Source organism: Macaca thibetana, chromosome 17 (genome assembly GCF_024542745.1).
Source record: "Macaca thibetana thibetana isolate TM-01 chromosome 17, ASM2454274v1, whole genome shotgun sequence".
Classification (NCBI taxonomy): Eukaryota; Metazoa; Chordata; class Mammalia; order Primates; family Cercopithecidae; genus Macaca; species Macaca thibetana.
Genome location: NC_065594.1, coordinates 29,774,328 through 29,793,409, shown reverse-complemented (window position 1 = coordinate 29,793,409; position 19,082 = coordinate 29,774,328). Strand labels below are relative to the sequence as shown.

Genomic DNA, 19,082 nt, shown 5'->3' with positions numbered 1-19,082 from the left:
TGCAGGCAATGCAGTTGGCTGAAATAGCGATTTCCTTCAAAGTCTCGGCCTAGGGGCAAGCCCACTGTTGGCACATGAGTATCACTTCCCCAGGTCCGGGGACCCTCTGCGCTAGCCCCGTGCCCCATAGATTGCTGTTCGGAGGTGTCTTCCTGCCCCCACATGTGGATCTCCTGCCCCTCAGGTCACTGCACCCCTGCCCAGAAAATACCAGAGCCCAGGCAGGGGTAATAAGGCAAGCTACTGCTTACTGAGTAGCTGCTGTGTATCAGACATCAGGTGCTAATGGGATAAAATCAGTTTGAGGAAGGTTTGTTCACTCTCCAGATACCTCGTGAGACTTGTATTCTTGATGGTCTTACTGAGCCTGTTATTAATTAAAACTACAAATATTTCAAAAAGTGGCCGTGTCTTAGGTGGCGGTAATCAAACTTGAAGCAGCAGCTGGGCTATCCTGCCCCAGAGTACGCTGTGCCTGGCAAATGTCTAGGAGGGCGCTACTGGCCAGTTTCTGGAGCTGGTCAGAGAGACAGAACTTCAGCCTCAGCCCACATCTGCTGGACCAGACCCTCTGGAGGTGGAGGCCAAAAGTCTGTCTGACAAGCCTTCCAGGCTTTTATGCCTTCTAAAGTTGGAGATGATGCCAGCACTGGAAATGCCAGGTCTCTACTGGGTCCATGAGTCGGCTGTGCCTCCATCCACTCCAGTCCTACCACTTACCATCTGTAGTACTGGAAAGTAGGCAGTTTCCTGACCTAAGTATCAGTGTGTGCATCTGCAAAATGGAGATAAGAACGGTCTCCGGCTGGTAGAAATGCTGAGGGTTACGTAAGATATTAGATCACACTTAGCCCAAAGTGTGGAACCTATTAAGTGTGCAATTAACATTAGTTATCACATTATTATCTCTAGGGTAAAGGCCTTCCTGCATGAGCTCATTCCCAGGCAAGACCAGTTGGGGATAGTCTGTCACCACTTCTGGAAGCAAGAAGCAGAGGTGTCATGCCAGGAGCGGGGACCGTGGCAGTGTGTGTCTCTGGCCTTCCCAGGGACACTGGCTGAGCCCTCCCCTGGGAGAAGGGGGGCTCTCTCACAGCCACATGGCTGGCCTGGGGACGGAGGACTCCATCAGCACAGCCACCATTTTTTGTGTGTGGAAGGGAAGCTGGCCCACAGGCCTCAGTCTTGGCATGAGGGGCAGGGACAGGGCCCAGGATGGCTACCTCATAGCTTGCGTTACTCTCTGTCCCTGCTTTCAGTGGCTGGAGGTTCTTGCTCACAGCCAGCCAGCAGACACCATGGCCCCAGGAGCCCTCCTCCCAGACACCTCCTTACACAGCTTCCTCCTGTGTCCTATTGCGGGGTCCTCCTCACTCTGCACACACCCAGGACCGCCTCTGAACCGCCCCCTCTGCTGAGGCTCTCCGCTGCTCCCTCAGCCTCCTGCACACACCCCCACCAGCCCAAGGTCGCCATCCTCACCACCTTTCCTCCCTTTCCTTCTTTTATTCATTCCACAAACACTGGGTGTCTAACGCGTGCCAGACACTGTTAGAGGCACTAGGGTGACAGCAGTGGGCAAACAAGACCAAGTCCCTGCCCTCAAGCTGCTTGTCCCTGGTGGGGAGGTGGCCAAGCCTGTGATGTGGGCAGCTGCCATGCACTGGCAGCTGACAGTGCTACGGGGAGGAACACAGCGAGGTGAGCGGGACGGGCTGGGGCATCTGTGCCTGAGAACGAGAGAGGGGCAACTGCCTTTCACAGCGGGAAGACCGACCATTCTTCCCACAGACCTCAGTGAGCCTCCGGGGAGGAGAGACCTGCGGGGGCGAGGCAGCCAGTGTGTGTTTATCTGGGGAGGGGATCAGGCGGTGGGCGCAGGGGAGGCGAGCATGGGAGGTAACCTGCGTTCTGAAGGACCCCAAGTGACACAGGGTCACGGGGAGATGAAAGGAGAGGCAGGAAGTCAGGGGGAGGCGAAGGCAGGAGGCCCTGGGAGGGACTGGGCTTTACTCTGTGGATGCGCAGCCGCTGGAGGGGTCTGAGCAGGAGTCACATGATCTGATTTGCACTGTGAAAGGATCCCTCGGCCTTCCAGTGGAGAAGTGGCTGTGGGAGCCCAGGGCAGAAACAAGAGGAAATGCCAGTGGCATTTAGAGAGGGAGGCAGCAGAAGTGGAGGAAGTGGCCGGGTTCTGCAAGCGTCCTGAGGTAGAGCAAGTGGTTTCCTGAGAAAGGACTCAGGGATGACTCCGCTGGTTTGGGCTTTGGAACTGGAGCATGGTTTGCCTGTTCCTGAGTTAGTTTCTTACCAGACGTCTCTGGCCCAGGGAATATGTAGCTCGGAACCCTGACGGCTGCCCCGGCCCCATCCTGCCCAGGCCATTGTGCCTTCTGCTCCCTGGGGCTCCCCAGTCTCCCCGGAACAACATCTGCCCCAGCTCTGCTCAGGCATAGGTTCTTCTGAGCAGCCTCTCGTGGCATCTTCCTACCCTGGCCATGCGAACCCATCTACCCTCTGTGTGGTAACAGCTGCCATTCCCGGGTCATGGGTGCTGACCCAGGGCACGCCAGAGGCATTCTTCCCACAGGCCTCAGTGACCCTGCTAGGGAAGAATTACCATCCTGCGCTTTCAGATTTGGAAATGAAGGTTCCCACCACAGTGGAACATGCCCCTAGCCACTCCACAGGAGTACAGGAGTTGAGACTCTGAAGCCCATGCCACGTGCTGCCCTAGATGAGTTTTGAAGCCACAGCACTGGAATGCTTTGCTAGCTTTCTTGGTTTGCATGTCTGCTATCTCCATTGCTCTGAAAGGTGAAGCCTGGCATAAGGGGCTGCCCAATAACCCAGACATTAGAGTCTAAAGAGGGTTCGGGGACCCATGAGAGATCCCAGACGGCCCTCACTCCTCTATCCCCAGCTCACACTCATTCATTTTTTGATAATATAATAACTGAGACAGATAAGATACAAGTAAACATATATACAAGATAGTTGTTATGGGTTGAACTGTGTCCCCTCAAAATTCATATGTTGAAGTCCCATCTCCTAGTAACGTCAGAATATGACCTTATTTGGAAATAATGAGTTGTTGGAGATGGAATGAACTTAATTTGGATGAGGTCATGCTGGAGAAAGGTGAGCTCCTAATCCAATAGAACTGGTGTCCTTACATAAAGGGAGAATTTGGAGATGACACACACAGGGAGAATGCCGTGTGAACGTGAAAACAGAGACCAAGCTGGTGCTTCCACACACCAACGAAGGCCAAGAAGGCCAGTGCAACAGCAGGCTGGGGAGAGGCATGGAACAGATTCTTTCTCACAGCCTTTGGAGGAACCAACCCTGCTGATGCCTTGATTTTGGACTTCTAGCCTCCAGAACTCTGAAACAATACATTTATGTTGTTTAAGCCACCCAGTTTGTGGTACTATGTTAAAACCAAGAGAGTAACTTAGAAAAGTGATTAAGTGTGTGAGAAGAAAAACCAAACAGAGTGCTGAGGGTTGGGGAAAGGGAACTACTCTAGGTGAGGGAGGCAGAGAAGACCCCTCTGAAACTTGGACAATGGGAAGGAAATCATGGAGGAGATCATTCCAGGGAGAGAGAACAGCAGGTTTAAAGGTCCTGAGGCAGAAATGAGTTTGCTGCATCTGAGGAGAGTGAGCAAGAAGGAAGGGAAATGAGAGATAAATAAAGCCAGAGAGGTAAGCGGCGACCAGCTGTTGGAAAGCCATAGGCCTTGGTGAAGATCTGAAGGGATTGCAAGGGCCATGGGAAGCCCTTGGAAACTCTGAATCTTGAAAGAGACATGATCTGATGCATCTTTTATGATGATGCACATAAGCACATGCACACAAATGGTCTAGATCTGGAGTGTGCAGGGTGAAGACAAAACAAGGCCCATCTCAGGGTCAGCTCCAGTTTTTCCATCCACTGTCACTTTCGGCACCTCCTAGTGCAGAAAATCATGTGCTTCACCCCACAAAGAGCAGGCTTTTCTCTGCTTCCCTGAAAAACAAGTTTCTGCCTTGTGCAGTCTTGCTGGGAATGTAAAATGACACAGCTGCTATGGAAAACAGTGTCGTGGTTCCTTTCCTCAAAAAATTACACACAATTACTGTATAATCCAGCAATTCCACTTCTGGGTATACACACAAAAGAACTGAAAGCAGGGTCTTGAAGAGGTATTTATACACCCACATTCATAGCAGTGTTATTCACAATAGCCAAAAGATGGAGGCAACTCAGGTGTCCATCCTGAATGGACATGCAAAATCTATCATATTCCTGCAGTGGAATATTATTCAGCTTTAAAGGGAAGGGAGTTCTGATACATTCTACAACATGGATGAACCTTGAGGACATTATGCCAAGTGAAATAAGCCAATAACAGAAAGACAAATACTATACGATCCCACTTATATGAGGTACTTACGGCAGTCAGACTCACAGAAACAGATAGCAGAATGGAGGTTGCCAGGGCCTTGGGGAGGAGGGATGGGAAGTGGTCAGCAGGTACAGACTTTCAGTTTGGCAGGATGAAAAAGTTATAGAGATGGATGGTGGTGATGGTTGCACAAGAATGTGAATGTATAAAGCCACTGAACTGTATGCTTAAAATGGCCAAAATGGTAAATTTTATGTGTATTTTACCACAATTAACAATTAAAAAATAATTCTCTAGAGCCCACATCAGTCCCTCATCACATCCTCAGTGGCATCTGTCTCTCTGTCCTCACAAAACCAGTGTCCCCAGTATTCCAGAAATGATGGCCCAGTCAATCTCCTTGTTGCATGAAGAAGATAAGCAATACCAGCTGGTGTGGATGAGATCTGAAAAGCTCTCTGGTGACGACAATCCCAGGCCTCTGCCTGGCAACTCATTTCAACTGGTAATAATTCTCTATGTCAGGTTTTCCTGCCTTTTAAGTCTTATTAAAAACCTTTAGCTGAAGCTCTTTTCTCTTTCTACCTTCTAAGGACCCAAGGGATAGTGGTGAGCATCTTCTACAGAAGAACTTTTCCATAGACTTGGAGACCATTGTTAAATTATCTTGCCACTCTGAAGACACGGAACTACCTGCTCTCACCATTTTCCAGCCCAAAAGTACAGCCACAATCCCACTGTAGAATTGAGCTTTGGGTCCTCGGACTGTGCTTCTGTCTGTGTATTTTAGGGGGCCCCAAGTCACTTCTTAAGGAGAACTCTGGCCCTGCTCACAGCACTCCTGTAGCAGGCCTCCAAAAGAGGCAGGTGGCCTTCCATTCAGGCCTGTGTTCCTACCAGGCTGCTTGGAGCTCCCTGAGAAAGGAATAGTGCACAACCCTGCATGGCCGAGTTGCAGGACACATGAGCCTATCCTTTACCCATCACATAGAGAACAGGCTCCAGGAACCTGGCTGGGAATAAAAAAGGCAAACTCACTGACACTAGCTACTGAAAGCCTGGCTGAGAGAAACAAATGGTGGGAGAGTATCTGAAGGTGCATTCTTCCCTCTGAGATTAAGCAAAGCCACCAGGAGGTGTGAGTGGGGGCTACTCTGCTTGCCCAGCCTCCCCCTGTACAGCAGCTTTTCTGAACTACATCTGGCTGGGCATACCTGGCCTCACTGCAGGCATCAGGTAAGAAAGCCTTGTGAGTCCCCTGCTGTGTTATTCGAGAGGTATGGCTGAGCACAGGCTGTTGCCACCACTGAGCATGTGAGATGCTGGGGGATCTCTGCTTCCAGGATTCTGAACTGGGACTACTTGTGCATCTAAAGCATGGTTGATTTTTCCTTCGTGAACTCTGAATCATATCATTGATGATTTTCCATTTTGCTTTTGCTGCTACAAGAACTCAAAGTCAACTTTGGGGCTTATTTCTGGAACAGTGCTGGCTGATAGAACTTTCTGCGATAAGGAAAATTTTGCAACAGTGCTATCCAGTACAGTAGCCACTAGCCACATGTGTCTAGTGCCAATGAGGAATGAAATTTAAATTTAAATTTTAATGGTGACATTAACTATGTAGTAGTGGCTATCATTGAACAGTATGGCTCTAGAAAGTATATAGGAAATGACGTGCATTTTGAATGTCACACTCGGTTTATCTAATTTTTCTATCAGTATTTGCCTTCTACTTGAAATCCCTTTGTATCTAATTGTTATCACTAATCTTCTTTCATGGTCTATATATCTTTGCCAGCCATCTTAAACATAGTTTTTAAAATGTGAGATCCACTTATAAATATTAAAAAAAGGATAACAGAGCCATATGCCCAATTTGTTGGACTAGAAATTTCTTCTCCCTCCCCCTTTCATGTAATATAGAGTAGTTAAGATGTTCATTTAAGTGGAGGGAGTCCCAGGGTGGCGGAGGAAAATCTTTTCTTTGGTTTCTGTCTCTGTTCTTTTTTTTCATCTGTGCTGCTTATACAAACGTTAAATTTGTGAAAATTTACTGAGCTGTATATTTACAATGCGAACTTTTTGGTATATACATAATTAATAATATTCTTCAATGGAAAGTAAACAAAAACATATAAGGAGAACCTACTGTGTTCAAAGTGGAATGTCAGTTTAGTTCTATGGGGGGTCCGGAAAGATTCATAAAGCAGTCCTTGACTCCACAAAGCCATAGTTTAGTATCATCAGGCATCAGTGCAAATTTCTACAAAATTCTTCCAGGGGGCACCAGGAAGAACTGGGAGCATGTTTGCTGACAGTGAAGTGAAAATAACCAATGGGAAGACTCTTTCATGCCCCCTATGCATTTTCCAGAGGAATCTTCAGCCATACCTGATGCTAGTAACTCCCCATCTACCTCCCTGCCCTCCCACTATGAATCAGGCAATGCCAAGAATGAGGGGAAGATACGTTTCAGGAGGAGGACAGCTTTCTTTGCATTTTATCTGATCTCAGTAAAAAAAAAAATTTCCAAATTCTTACAAGGGGCTGAGTTGATCACAGAAAAGAAAAAAATCTCAACTTTTCTTCTCTGGAGGAATTAAAATGGGAGGAGGAAGTCCCCGAAATATGGAATATTAAGTCAGTGGTGTAGGATGAGGAAATAAATGCAATCTTTCTGAACAAAAAACTATATTTTAAGAAAGCAACTAAAAACTACCCAATCGAGATTTTCTTCAATACATAGCTCCATTCAACTAAACAAAAAAATGTATCTTAAACATTACAGTTCAAAATGGCACTCAGGGAAGATACATTGCTAAAGAGAATGTGGATAGAAAGGTTCACTCTCAACTGCTCCTCCCGCCAAGACCTAACTACCTTAATTTTGCTGAAGACTGAAATATAAATTTTTACTTTGGAAAGTAACTGACAGAGATGGGCAGGTGTGGATCTCATGCTAGCTATCTGCACTGATGCAGATGAACAGGAACCTGCCTGACATTACCAAGAATCTTGGGGGAGGAGGTTATGTGTCCTTTCTGCCCACATTAATTTAATTCCTCAACATATTACTATTTGAACAAGGGCCTGCATTCCGGAGTCACAAGATACAAATCTTTTTTCTACTCTTTCATACTCTATTGCTCTAACTTCAAAAGCCTGCACCTATATGGATTTTATAGCCATTTAAATGTGTGGATCTTCTTTGAAATATTCTTTCCATGGTTCCTTTGAGTAGAGTCCAGGCCAAGCTTTCATACTGCATTCTCTTATTTATCTTATTAGAAGGATCAGGAGAAAAAAGTGCTCTAATTACTGCAAAAAGGAAGAAGTCACTTCAGAAACAGTCACGTTCTTTTTGGTCTTTTAGTATAAACAATATCCTTTGCATTTCATTAACTTTTACTTGGTGCGACTGTATTATATTTTGCATAAAGATTTGGCATTCTTCAAACACAGAAGACAATTTTTCTCACATTTCGAAAGGGATTATAGAGTAAATGCTAGCATATTGAATAATAAAACATTACTTAGTTCCTTATCTGCATAGTTCAAAAGACTGAAAATTATCTAGTTCCTATAAATAGTAAGTATCTCAAGGTGACCTTTCTGATGAGACATGAGGTCTGGCTGTAGTCTGAACCAGTTGTCTGACATGTGCCAAATTCTGACTTCATTTCATGATATGTGGATTACAGTTCTGGTGCTTAAAGCCAAAACCAACAAAAACGATGAAACTTTACCTGCGATTCAAGTAACCACAATCCCTGCCTCGTAAGGCAATGTCCCCCAGTTCACTATCAACTTTCCCTTTTCGGGTAGCCAAGTGTGAAAATTGAGACATCAGAGGTAGAGGCTTTTCAGAAAAATAAAGCCCTATTCTCCTGGAACTAATTTGCTTGTTAAATCAAGAAAGCCTGGGTCTGGAAAGCATTTATCAGGTAGGACCAGATGTAGGATGTTCTGTAATATACATGCTGAATTTTGAATTGAGTATAACTAATTATCTCTAATGAGTCAACCACTGGAAGGATGAGAGGAGAAAGGGGGCTGGTAATGAAGCTAAAGAGTTCACTGCAGAAGGACTAGGGCAGCCTACTTAAAATGAATTCGCTCACCCCTTCCAAGCTTAGTGAAACCAGAAGCTCCCAACGCATCGCTTTCTCCTTAAAATGTTTAACGGAACATCCTTTTCCAAGTGATGACAGGATTTCAACAACCTGCTGCCCAGCAGTAGAAGGGTGCAACAGTAGAAGATGGAGGAGGCACCCGAAGGAAGATAACAGCTATCTCCTCTATGAACATCAATATATATTTTAAAATTTCCAGATAGATGGGCTTTCCTGAAGTTCCTTTGTGGGAGGGAAGAATCCAGTGGTAAAACTTCTAAGTACATGGGCATAGATTCAGGAATCTTTAATAGCAAACTCCCCAGCTAGCTCATTTGAAATCCCCAGGAGTCATGGGTGTTCAGGGGATGCCCAATAGGGGAGGACAGAATGGGAACCTGGAAGAACTGGGAACACGTTTGCTGACACTGAAATGAAAAGAACCAATGGGAAGAGTCTTTCATGCCCTTTTGTTGGGATCCAGTATGGCCACTTTGACTTCGACTAGGAGCTGGGCAGAGGGTCACTGATCTCTCCTTCCTTGACCATTGCTCTGTGACTGGTACTATAGGGTTTGAGGCAGAGCTAACTGTTTCTTGGGTCCCCTAAACAGACAGACAGGTGTCCCCCCAGTACCTGTAGGAGGATCTTGTTCCCATCGTGGTCCTCTGTCTGCCAGCGCCCCTCGCTGATGGGGCTGCAAGGGTTGGGCAGGAGAGGCACGAGCTCGCCGATGTCCCTCACTCGGAACTCCAGCACGGACGAGTCGGTGGGCACCGGGCTCTGGTCACAGGGCAGTCTTTTCAGGGAGAACTGGATGTCCACATCCAGATTGGAGAAAATAGGGAAGATGCAGAAGTCCGCTTTCTTCTGGCTGGGGCTCCTCCGGAGAATCAGCTCGTAGAACCTGAGGCTGTCGGCGTAGTTGTCGTGGCGACAGTAGACAGTGAAGCGCACGATTTCCTTGCCGTAGTGCACTGGCCGGATGGCCCACAGCGGCGTCCCAGGGGCCAGTGTGAAGAAGTCCTGGCTGCAGGGCAGGTAGGGCAGGAACCGGCCGTGCACACGCTCGGTATGGTGGTGGCGCCAGGGCGGCTGCTGCAGTGTGCGGTGCAGCTGCAGGATCTGCTCTTCGCCGTACTCCTCCTGCAGGAACAGCACCACCGCCAGCGCCGGCTGAGCGCCCTTGGGGGGCTTCCGCCGCCGCCTGCATGCCCGCCTCTCGGACACCCTGAACAGCGGGAGGTCCGGGTGGATCCACGCCAGGACCTTGTCGATGGCCTCCTGCAGGGGCTGGGACTCCCCTGGGTCTGCGATTATGTGGATGCTGACCAGGAAAGGGTCCTGCGCCTCTTCAACGGAAAGCTCACCTAGGGGCACGCAAAAAACGAATGGATGAATGAATACAATTATGATTATTTCATTAAAGTGTCCAGTGATGACGTGTACAGGCTTGGCAGGAAGAGAAGTCAAATTCTAACTGAACTGACTCCATAACCTGTGATGTTCTGATCCCAAGTTTACCTACAAAAACTACTATGTCAGCACCCTAGCAGCCAAAGATGAAAGGGGTGTTGCTACGTGAATAGTTTCCAAGCTGGACAGGGTGAGGAGAACCTTGGTCCTGTATTTCATCAGGTTGATCGGTATAGGGAACATTTGACTTTATATTTATGTATCAGACAAATGGAAAGTCAAGTCTGGTGTCTTAGAAGGAACAACAGGCCCATTAGAAAAGATGCCATAGCATCTTGTGGACACCATTTAGTATCTCCTGAAATAACTGCAGGGCCTTGCCCCGTACATGTTCCCTACACAAATGCACTCCTCTGGTTTGCTTATTTCATTTGTTTATTTTGTTAACACACACTCACGAGCTCCTTCCTACCTGCCTCACTGGGAGTGAGGCACAAGGCAAACGATGGAGGACAAGAGAGACCTGTGCTTGCCCCCTGGGGCTTACTCTACAGACAGGTCATGCCCTGGCTGGTGACGAGTCCTGCCCACAGTGTCCCCTGTTGTGCACAGTGTCATGTTGCTGCTGGAAACACAGGGAAGGATGACCCTTGGAGCCAAGCGCAGTGTTTGCTTGCTGTTGGAGCTTACTGGGGCGGAGGTTAGGGTGGAAGGAAAGCAGGGTGAGACCATGATTGCCCATGAAATGACACCTTTTGTGCCCCTTGCTGGGCCACGTCCACCCAGAAGCCCACACATCTTGAATGGGTCGGTTACCCTCCCTGTGATCTCTGGCAAAACACCTGAAAGTATTGAATTCCAAGCATGAAGTTGACTGTTTAACTTGGCAACACTTTCCCATGGGGTGACAGTTTTTTTGGCCAGACTTGGCATATTTCTAAATCATATATCTGATAAAAGGCTTGCTCTTTTAAAAGATGGTTCTATTTGCATTTATATAAGTTTTCGGTCTCATTTAAGGGAATTGAGACATCTTTAGGCCAATTGTGATTTAGGGGGCTAGATTCACCCAGAATCTAGATCTGCCTTTACAACACACATGCCTCACAGTATCCACTAGGGGTGTCAGGCATAGAGTGATCATGTGGTCAATTGTGTTCTACCAATGTGGTGTGCTTTTCAGAATCATAACCTTGATCAAGTCACAGGATGAAAATTTTTTTGTGGTAGGTAGACATTCCAAGTGGGCTTACAAGTTCATTTCACTATGTGCAGCTGCAATAACATGGTTTTAATTTAATCGGATCAAAACCTGTCTGAATTTTCATCCCAACTCTATTAAGTGTCTCACTTGAAAACAGTCCAGCTTGTGGTCTTCTCTCTCATTCATGCATTCATTCGCACATCTGTTAAGCAATCAGTTTGTACCAGGCACTGGGGACACAAAGAAGCTGGCACTAATTATGTATGCCCAGGCACTATCAGGTACATTTACACATACTCTGGCATGATATGCTCCCTGAGAATTGTGCAGTGCACAACCTGCACAACCATAGGCGGCAGCCCTCTGAAGACCCATAAGCCCATAAGATGAGAACTTTGTGATTGAGTTGGGAAACACAAACATCAAAAATTAAAATTAAAGCTGATAAATTAAAATTAAATCAGATATATGCCTAAAAGGAATACAATGGAATAGTAACTTGGGGTGGGGGCTAGATTCTAAAGTCACTGTGAAGAAAAGGTTATCGATAGACACTATTAACACTGAAAGTCTCCCAAATTTCCAATAAAGCACTAACTTGTAACAAGACAAGATGGCCAGACTGATGTTTCTTTAGTTGAACACCACATAAAATGACCATTTTGCTGCAGGGTCATGTACAAGAGAATAGTCTGTTTCTTTAAACACTAAACCCTTACTCATCAAACCCTGCCCTTCACTCTACAAGAGGCTTCTGGCAACCTGAGAGGCTCCTGGAACTTAAGGATGACTCAGGTAAGAGCAGAGTCAAGTTTCAACTCTCCACAATCATGGAGTAGAATGGCAAGTGGAATCCTTTCAATTGTCTTCCCTCTCTTTCCTTCCTGCTGGCTGGGCATGTTTTCCCAAATTTGTATGAGTTAAATATGAGCATAAAGCAATTCCAACTTACTAGACTTGACAAAGGAAGGAGGGCTCTACAGAAGAAGGCTTCCTCGAAGAGGTACCATATGAACTGGGTCTTGAAGGGTAAAGGCAGAGAGCACATCCTCTTGCTCATGATGCCTTTAGATGCTGAGGAGATTCGGAAGTGTTTATGAAGGTATAGAACTGTGCAAAAAACAAGCACATTTGGAAGGGGGCCATGGGTAATTCTGAGACACGGCAACAGATGCAGCTGGAAAAATGGATTAGAACCAAGCTGTATGGGGCCTCAGCTCAATTCAGTAGTTGATAAGGGGCAAAGGAAGGTTTAATGAAGGGGTATTGGGATCAAGTTGGGGGAAAGTTGGCTATAGGCAAAATAAGGAGTTAGAAGACTAGTGAGGAGTCCAGACAAGAGATGACAAGGACTTGGCAGTATAGGAGATTACATTAGTGGCCTCAGTTCCTTACCCTACTGTGTACCCTTACTTTCTGCCATGTGACTGTGTAGTTCCTCCCACTAAATGGGTGGTGTATTTCCCCACCCTTTGATTTAGGATGAGACCATATGCCTAGCTTTGGCCAGGAGACAAAGACAGCAGTGGCATGTGTTTTGGCTTGCCTCCCTGTGCTCCCAACATTTCCATGAGAAGAACATGCTTGGGTAAGCCCACCGGTCCTGGTAAGGGGATGAGACACATGGAACAGACGCACTCTAGCTGAGCCCGCCCTAGATCAGCCAACCTTCACACCCAAAGACACAGGGCAAGAGCCACTCAGGTGAGCATGGTCTAGATCAGCTGACCCAAGACAAATGGGAAATAATAATGACTGTTGTTTCAAGCCACTGAGACTGGAGGTGGCTGTTACCCAGCAGTACTTACAGATCCAGGACAGACAGTCAAGTGGGTGAATAGAAGAGGCATGGATTCACAGGTTATAAGGATGCAAATGGCAGGCCAGGGAGTCCACAGGCCTGGTGAGTGGGGTGTAGGAAAAGTTGGAGAGGAGAATACCTTAATGTTTCCAGCTTGAACAAGTGATCTGATGTGGTTTAGCTGAAATAGGAAATAGAGGAAGAAGGGCAGATTTGTGGGAAAAGACAGAAAGTTGCACCTTGGCTACTTGGCTTGAGATATCCAAATGACTTCGAGGAGAGATGTCCTTTGGCAACTGGAATTTTGTGTTGTGTAGGTGAAGGGCTGAATTTAAGGATGGGCCAGTTACTTTCAGATCATATTCTCATTTTTATGCAGTTATCTGATAAGTGTGTGCCCCCATATAGATTTGAATCATGAAAACTCATCATGATGGCTAGGAAAACAATCAGAATTCAGAGACGATTCTGGCCCTTTTCTTTGCTTGCCCTTTCTGCCTGCCTGGTTTATTTCCGTTTGGTTGAACATTCATGACGCTATCGGCAGAAGTACAGTTGACGCAAAAGTAGTAACGCTGCAATGAGATTTCCTGCCAGTCACTAACTCCAGTAAAATTAGGAGAAAACACCACTTCATCTAAATGGATTTCACTTTTCTCTGTGGCCTTGAACTCCCAACAGTGGAGACATGCGACTTTGCTAAACAGCAGTGAATGCTCCATGTAAATGGAAAAGGACAGAAAGGCTTTGAACAATCTGGGGATCAAGAATTTTACCTGAAAAAATTACAGATGATTTCAATGACGGGGGGAAAACACCATGCAAAGTAAAGGAACATCTGGGAAAAGAAGCTGCCAGGGCCACCAGGCAGTCCCTTCAAGGTCCTGATCCCACCCCCAGGTGTGCATGTGGCCAGGTACACAGAGTGACATGTTAGCTAACATGGGTGCTTTCTCCATGTTCTACATGTATGAACTCGTTTAATCCTTACAACCACTATAGAAAGGGGAGGTGCTATGATTGTCCCCATTTTAGAGAACAGGAAATTGAGGCACAGGAGGTGAAGTAGTCTGCCAAGGTCACACAGACTAGGAGCACTAACTCCAGCTTCCGAGTTCCGTGTACACCATCAGCCCAGGCTCTGCAGAGAAGTGTGCTCGCCTCTCCACTGTATCCGTTTCACAGCAGAGTGGCCAGCTGCCATTCTCCATCCATGTGTGGCCACAGTGGCTCCCGTCTGGCCCCTCTGCACGGCTCTCCCACCTCATTCTCACTGGCTTCATTCCCGGCCACCAGCCAACAGCTCCATTTCCTGGACACCCACTTACGTTTCTTTCCTCTGGCCCCAGGACTTGGAGGAAGAATAAGCTAGAAACTGCCCTCCCTGTTGGCACATGCCCAGGTCTTCACATCTCAGCAGTGCCCTCAAGGGCAACTCAAACAGGCCAGCACCACAGGTGGGTGCACAAGTGAAAGGAATGCACAACAGTGACTCAAGAAAGCCTAAAGCATGGCGTGAGCGGCTTGGGTGTGAAGAGGCCCAGGAGAAGGTGGCTTCTGAGACTTCCCAGTGGAGTTGTCAGGGCGCTCAGCCCTGTGCCATCTCTATCAGTTACACAAAGGTTTCCCTGAGAGCAGTAACAAAGACCACGCTGAAGTCTGCATGGATGAGTGAATGTTTACAGCTCTGCAGTAGGGCGAAATGCCCGGCCTCAGAGCAGGGGGGTGAGCTGAAAGGCATTCCACCAAGTACCAGCTCGCCTGGCAGTTTGGGAGGCAGCCAAGAGCGGGCAAGCCAGGATGATGAAGACCCACCCCCCAGAGCCCCCTCTGCACTGCGTGAACCAGGGACATGTAAGTGGCTAAGACTCTGCCCCAGAGGAGCTAAGGAGAATGAGCAGCAGCATTAGCATGCTCCGGCCATCACTAGCATGTACCCGCTGCACGTGACCTGAAAACACACAGCAAAGAACACAGAACGCAGCTTCAAGCTGTCGTCAGGTGTTAGAGTTACACACCCCCCAGAGAAATGTGCCTCTGTGGAGCTGGAGAGGAAACCAAGTATTTGAGGGGAAGGACAGAAAATGTGAATAATTAATTGCCACGAAAAGTCTCTGTGCCTCCCTGGAGAAGCACAGACGACATGACTGTGGGATGGGCTCTGACTTTATCATATCTATTACACGTCCTCTCAAAGGACCTAGCGAGCACCTGTTGAATTAGGGTAAAACACAGACCAGAACCAAACAGAGCAGTGGCACAGACTGCCCCAAGGCTGGTGGGAGGATGGGAGCTGCTAGCACACCATTAACAAGGCTTTCAAATTAGTTTGTGTTTCCCTAAGGAGAAGGGAGATTCTTTTTCATTTGATTATAGACAATCAGGCTTTCCTTTGATAACATAAAATGAAAACAGTGTTAAAGAAAGCAGTGCACAAGCTCAGGCCTTCTATGATGCAGAAAGTGTACTATTAGCCTGGGCATTTGTTATATATATATTTTCCAACATTTTACCTCTCCTGTGTATCCTGTTTTTGGCCATTTAAATTTAACAGAAAATTAATTTAGACAATAGCAACCATTTATTATGCTCTTATTATTTGCCAGACATTGTCCTACAAGCTTTATGTATACTATCTCATTTAATCTTTAAAGCAACACTATGATAGATGAACCACTAACTGACCTGCTCAAGACCATTTGGCTTGGATCTGTGCTCCTCACCAGTACATCCTCTCACCTCTCAAGGGCACAATCCCTGTGATACAGGAGATGGAAAGAAATTATTTAGGCATATAGTGAGTGTAAAAGAGCCCTTGGCAGAATTTTACTTTAACAAAAAAGCAGCCCCCAAATCATTTCTTTTCTAACAAAGAGCAGCCTGAAAATTCGAGCTGTAGACATAGATAAGCAAGCTGGAAGCTTGCAGGGATGAATGCCAGCAGCTGCGCCAATAGAAAAGGGCTACCTGAAGGCCAGGTATGTTCAACATGGAGGCTCCGACTTCCCTGTTCTTTGTCCCCCATGTGTACAGTAAAGGAATAGGCAACATGGCGCCTGCCAGGTAGAGAACCCATCTGCATAATAAAAGATTACAGTGGGGGACGGCCAGATTTTCGCAAGCTGTGCAAATGGCACACCTAGTCCTAACCAGTTTTTTGCATCTTATGCAAATAGCACACCTGCTCCGACCAATCTTTTGTGCCCTATGTAAATCAGACACCACCTCCTCAAGCTCATCTATACAACCCTGTGCATTTCGTGGCAGACCAGAAACCCGCTTGGGAGCCCTCTCTTGGCAGGAGATAGCCTTTCTCTTTCTTTCGCTTATTAAAGCTCTGCTCTTAATCTCAATCCTTGTGTGTCCACATCCTTGATTTCCTTGGCGGGAGACAACAAATCTCAGGTATTATTCCAGACGAATGATGCCACTTCACTTGGAATCATCGTGTTGGTTTTTCTGCCCCAAATTGGCTGGGGCTCTGAAATCATGGCTTAGCTCCTTCACCCACCTTAGGTGGGAGAGCCTGCTGTGAATGGGCTGGCCGTTTCGCCTGGGTGGGCATCCTCAGCCGGAGTCTTCGGAAGAAGAGGGCAGGAGACTCAAGTCCTGCCTGTTGACAGACTTCCGGGTGCTGGACCTACCTCAATGCTGCCTGTGCCAGGGCCCCTCACAACCACTCTCTGCAGTCCTGGGCTTTAGATCAGCCGTGCCTGCACTGCCTCTTGCTGCCTGGTGCCTGCCAGACTAGCCCTCCTCCCAGAACTGGCCAACGGGTGTGTCCCCAGAGCACCCCTCCCTAGCAGTGGGCATGTCTAGTTGAAGGTATCTCTCATTCCAAAGGAAATTCCTGGACAACTCTCAGGATATGACAAGCTCAGGTATCCCTTTCTAGAATTTTTGGGCAACAATTAATATGATTGTCACTTTAGACACAATTTGTCACTCACAATTTGCAATTTAGTTGCATCATTTATTTAATCAAAGAATGTTTACTGAGCACCCATCATGTGCCAGGCACTAGAGGACACAGTGGTGAATAAAACAGTCTCTGCCTTCAGAGAGCTTATAATCTAGTGAAGGAGACAGACAATAAACAAATATATAAGATGAAGCCGGGTAGCTAAGTCCTACAGACACTTCACTGAACACACACATGCTCAATGTGGTTTCCAAGGCAGCGGCTGTAACCGTTTACCATTGACTGAATAAACTGCCGTGCACCATTCCAGTGCCAAAATTACTGCCAACTCCCCAGTGCCCAGTAATCCCCCACGAGGCCAACAGACTGTGAACGAGGGCACCTCCAGCTGTTGCAGGCTGTTTGGTTTAGGAATCTGGCCCTGGAGCCTGGCTTGAGACCTGTATAAGGTTGAATAAACACCTTATTTGCATTTCTAAAGCCCCCATCAATGGCACTGAGTGGCTGGGGAGCTGGGATACTGGTCTGCCAACCAGACCCACGTGATCCAGTGGCAGAAAACTCAGGTGAGACGGTGCATCACACACACAACAAAGACACATCCCTGGCACCGGCTGACACTGTGAATAAGGACCAGATCTGGGCTGGGCGCGGTGGCTCATGCCTGTAATCCCAGCATTTTGGGAGGTTGAGGCAGGTGGATCACCTGAGGTCAGGAGTTCAAGACCAGCCTGGTCAACATGGTGAAACCCCGTCTCTAATAAAAATACAAAAAAATTAGCCAGGCGTGGTGGCAGGCACCTGTAATCCCAGACACTCAGGAGGCTGTGGCAGGAGAATCGCTTGAACCCCGGAGGTAGAGTTGCAGTGAGCCGAGATCATGCAATTGCACTCCAGCCTGGGCAACAAGGGCAAAACTCCACCTCAAAAACAAACAACAACCACCACCACAACAAAAACAGATCTGAAACCAGGAGGGAAAAAGGCTCTGGGCGACGACGAACACAAAACTCGCAGAGGGCTGGCCTCCCCACATTGAGGCATTCCCCAGAACGCCAGAAACAAATGCCTTCAGAAATGGGCCTCCAAATTCCTTCCTGGGAGACGCTATTCATCCGGAATGTAATGAATAACCTGCCTTCATGTCTTTTTTTCATAGTTTCAGAAGCCAGTTCTTTGAAACTCTGAACTGATTAAAAATACGTAAGCAACTCCTTTACTCCACCAATATTTAAGACAAAATCTCAGACTTCGTTAATTCTTAGTAATTTTATAATTTTGACAAGGCCTGTTGGCCTGCAATTTTGGGCTGTGAAAGTGGCAAGGCTGGTCGCAGTGCTGGAAATAATGACCTGTGGTGGCAGTGAAGTGACATATAGGATTTTTAACATGGAGATCCAAACTGCATTTATAATATAGATCATAAGGTTCTTCCTCAGCCTGATTTCACAGAAATGTCCTGTAATTGAAGAATTGAACTTAGGCTGAAATGATTAAGCTAAAGCTTATATTTTCATTTGGCAGAGGAGTACAATAAGGGATCTTTCTGGTCTATAGGCCCTCTCACACTTTTATTAGAAGGGTGGTTTTGCTCTAACAGTTATTCGAATGCCCTCTCATTTTTTTTTATGATTTGCTGCAGAAACAATGTCAGTGATGTGGATGTCTAATTCATATTCCTGAGCTCATTCTAAAACCAGGACACTATTAAGAAAAAAAAATATAGAAAGTAAGGCAGATACTTTAGACACCCTGCTGTTTTTTTTTTCCCCCCACTCGGAAATGGGACATCCATCTTACTTTAAATGTATTTCTAAGCTTCATTCAGGTCCATCATTCTGAAACATACTCTCCTGATGGGAAAAGGAGGGGGAGCAAAAGCCAGACACTAACCAGAGGAATGACAGACACTTTAAATTCTGACACAGCTTGACAGAGATTCTGGGAGAAGACCAGGAGGTTGATATGTAATTAGTCTGAGGAGGTGTAACTGCAGCTAGAAACACTTAAACATATCTAGCACACGTGTGTAAGTCCTTGGTACTGCAAGAACTTTGAAAGTTTATGAGACGGTAATGCAGGCCTGACACACAGCAATGTACCATGCTTAATGATGTAGTAAGACTCCTCTTGCATAAAAATTTGACAGTTCAAAATGCCTGAAGAGACTATATAGCATTCTACACAGAGTCCTTTCTTCTACTCAGTAATTTTAATTCTCTGTAAACCAC

The 19,082-nt window shown here is 46.8% G+C and overlaps 2 protein-coding genes across 2 annotated transcripts in view; both read right to left on the bottom strand.

Annotated features, from left to right (window-relative positions):
- Window positions 1-19,082, bottom strand: part of LOC126940470 (peptidyl-prolyl cis-trans isomerase NIMA-interacting 4-like) — a 1,058,238-nt gene that overhangs the window by 853,537 nt on the left and 185,619 nt on the right. The gene's annotated exons all lie outside the window — the stretch shown is intronic.
- Window positions 1-19,082, bottom strand: part of FAM124A (family with sequence similarity 124 member A) — a 61,071-nt gene that overhangs the window by 22,304 nt on the left and 19,685 nt on the right. Inside the window, exon 3 of the mRNA XM_050766314.1 lies at window positions 9,145-9,878. Coding sequence (XP_050622271.1) covers window positions 9,145-9,878 — 734 coding nt within the window. The remainder of the gene's footprint in view (window positions 1-9,144; window positions 9,879-19,082) is intronic.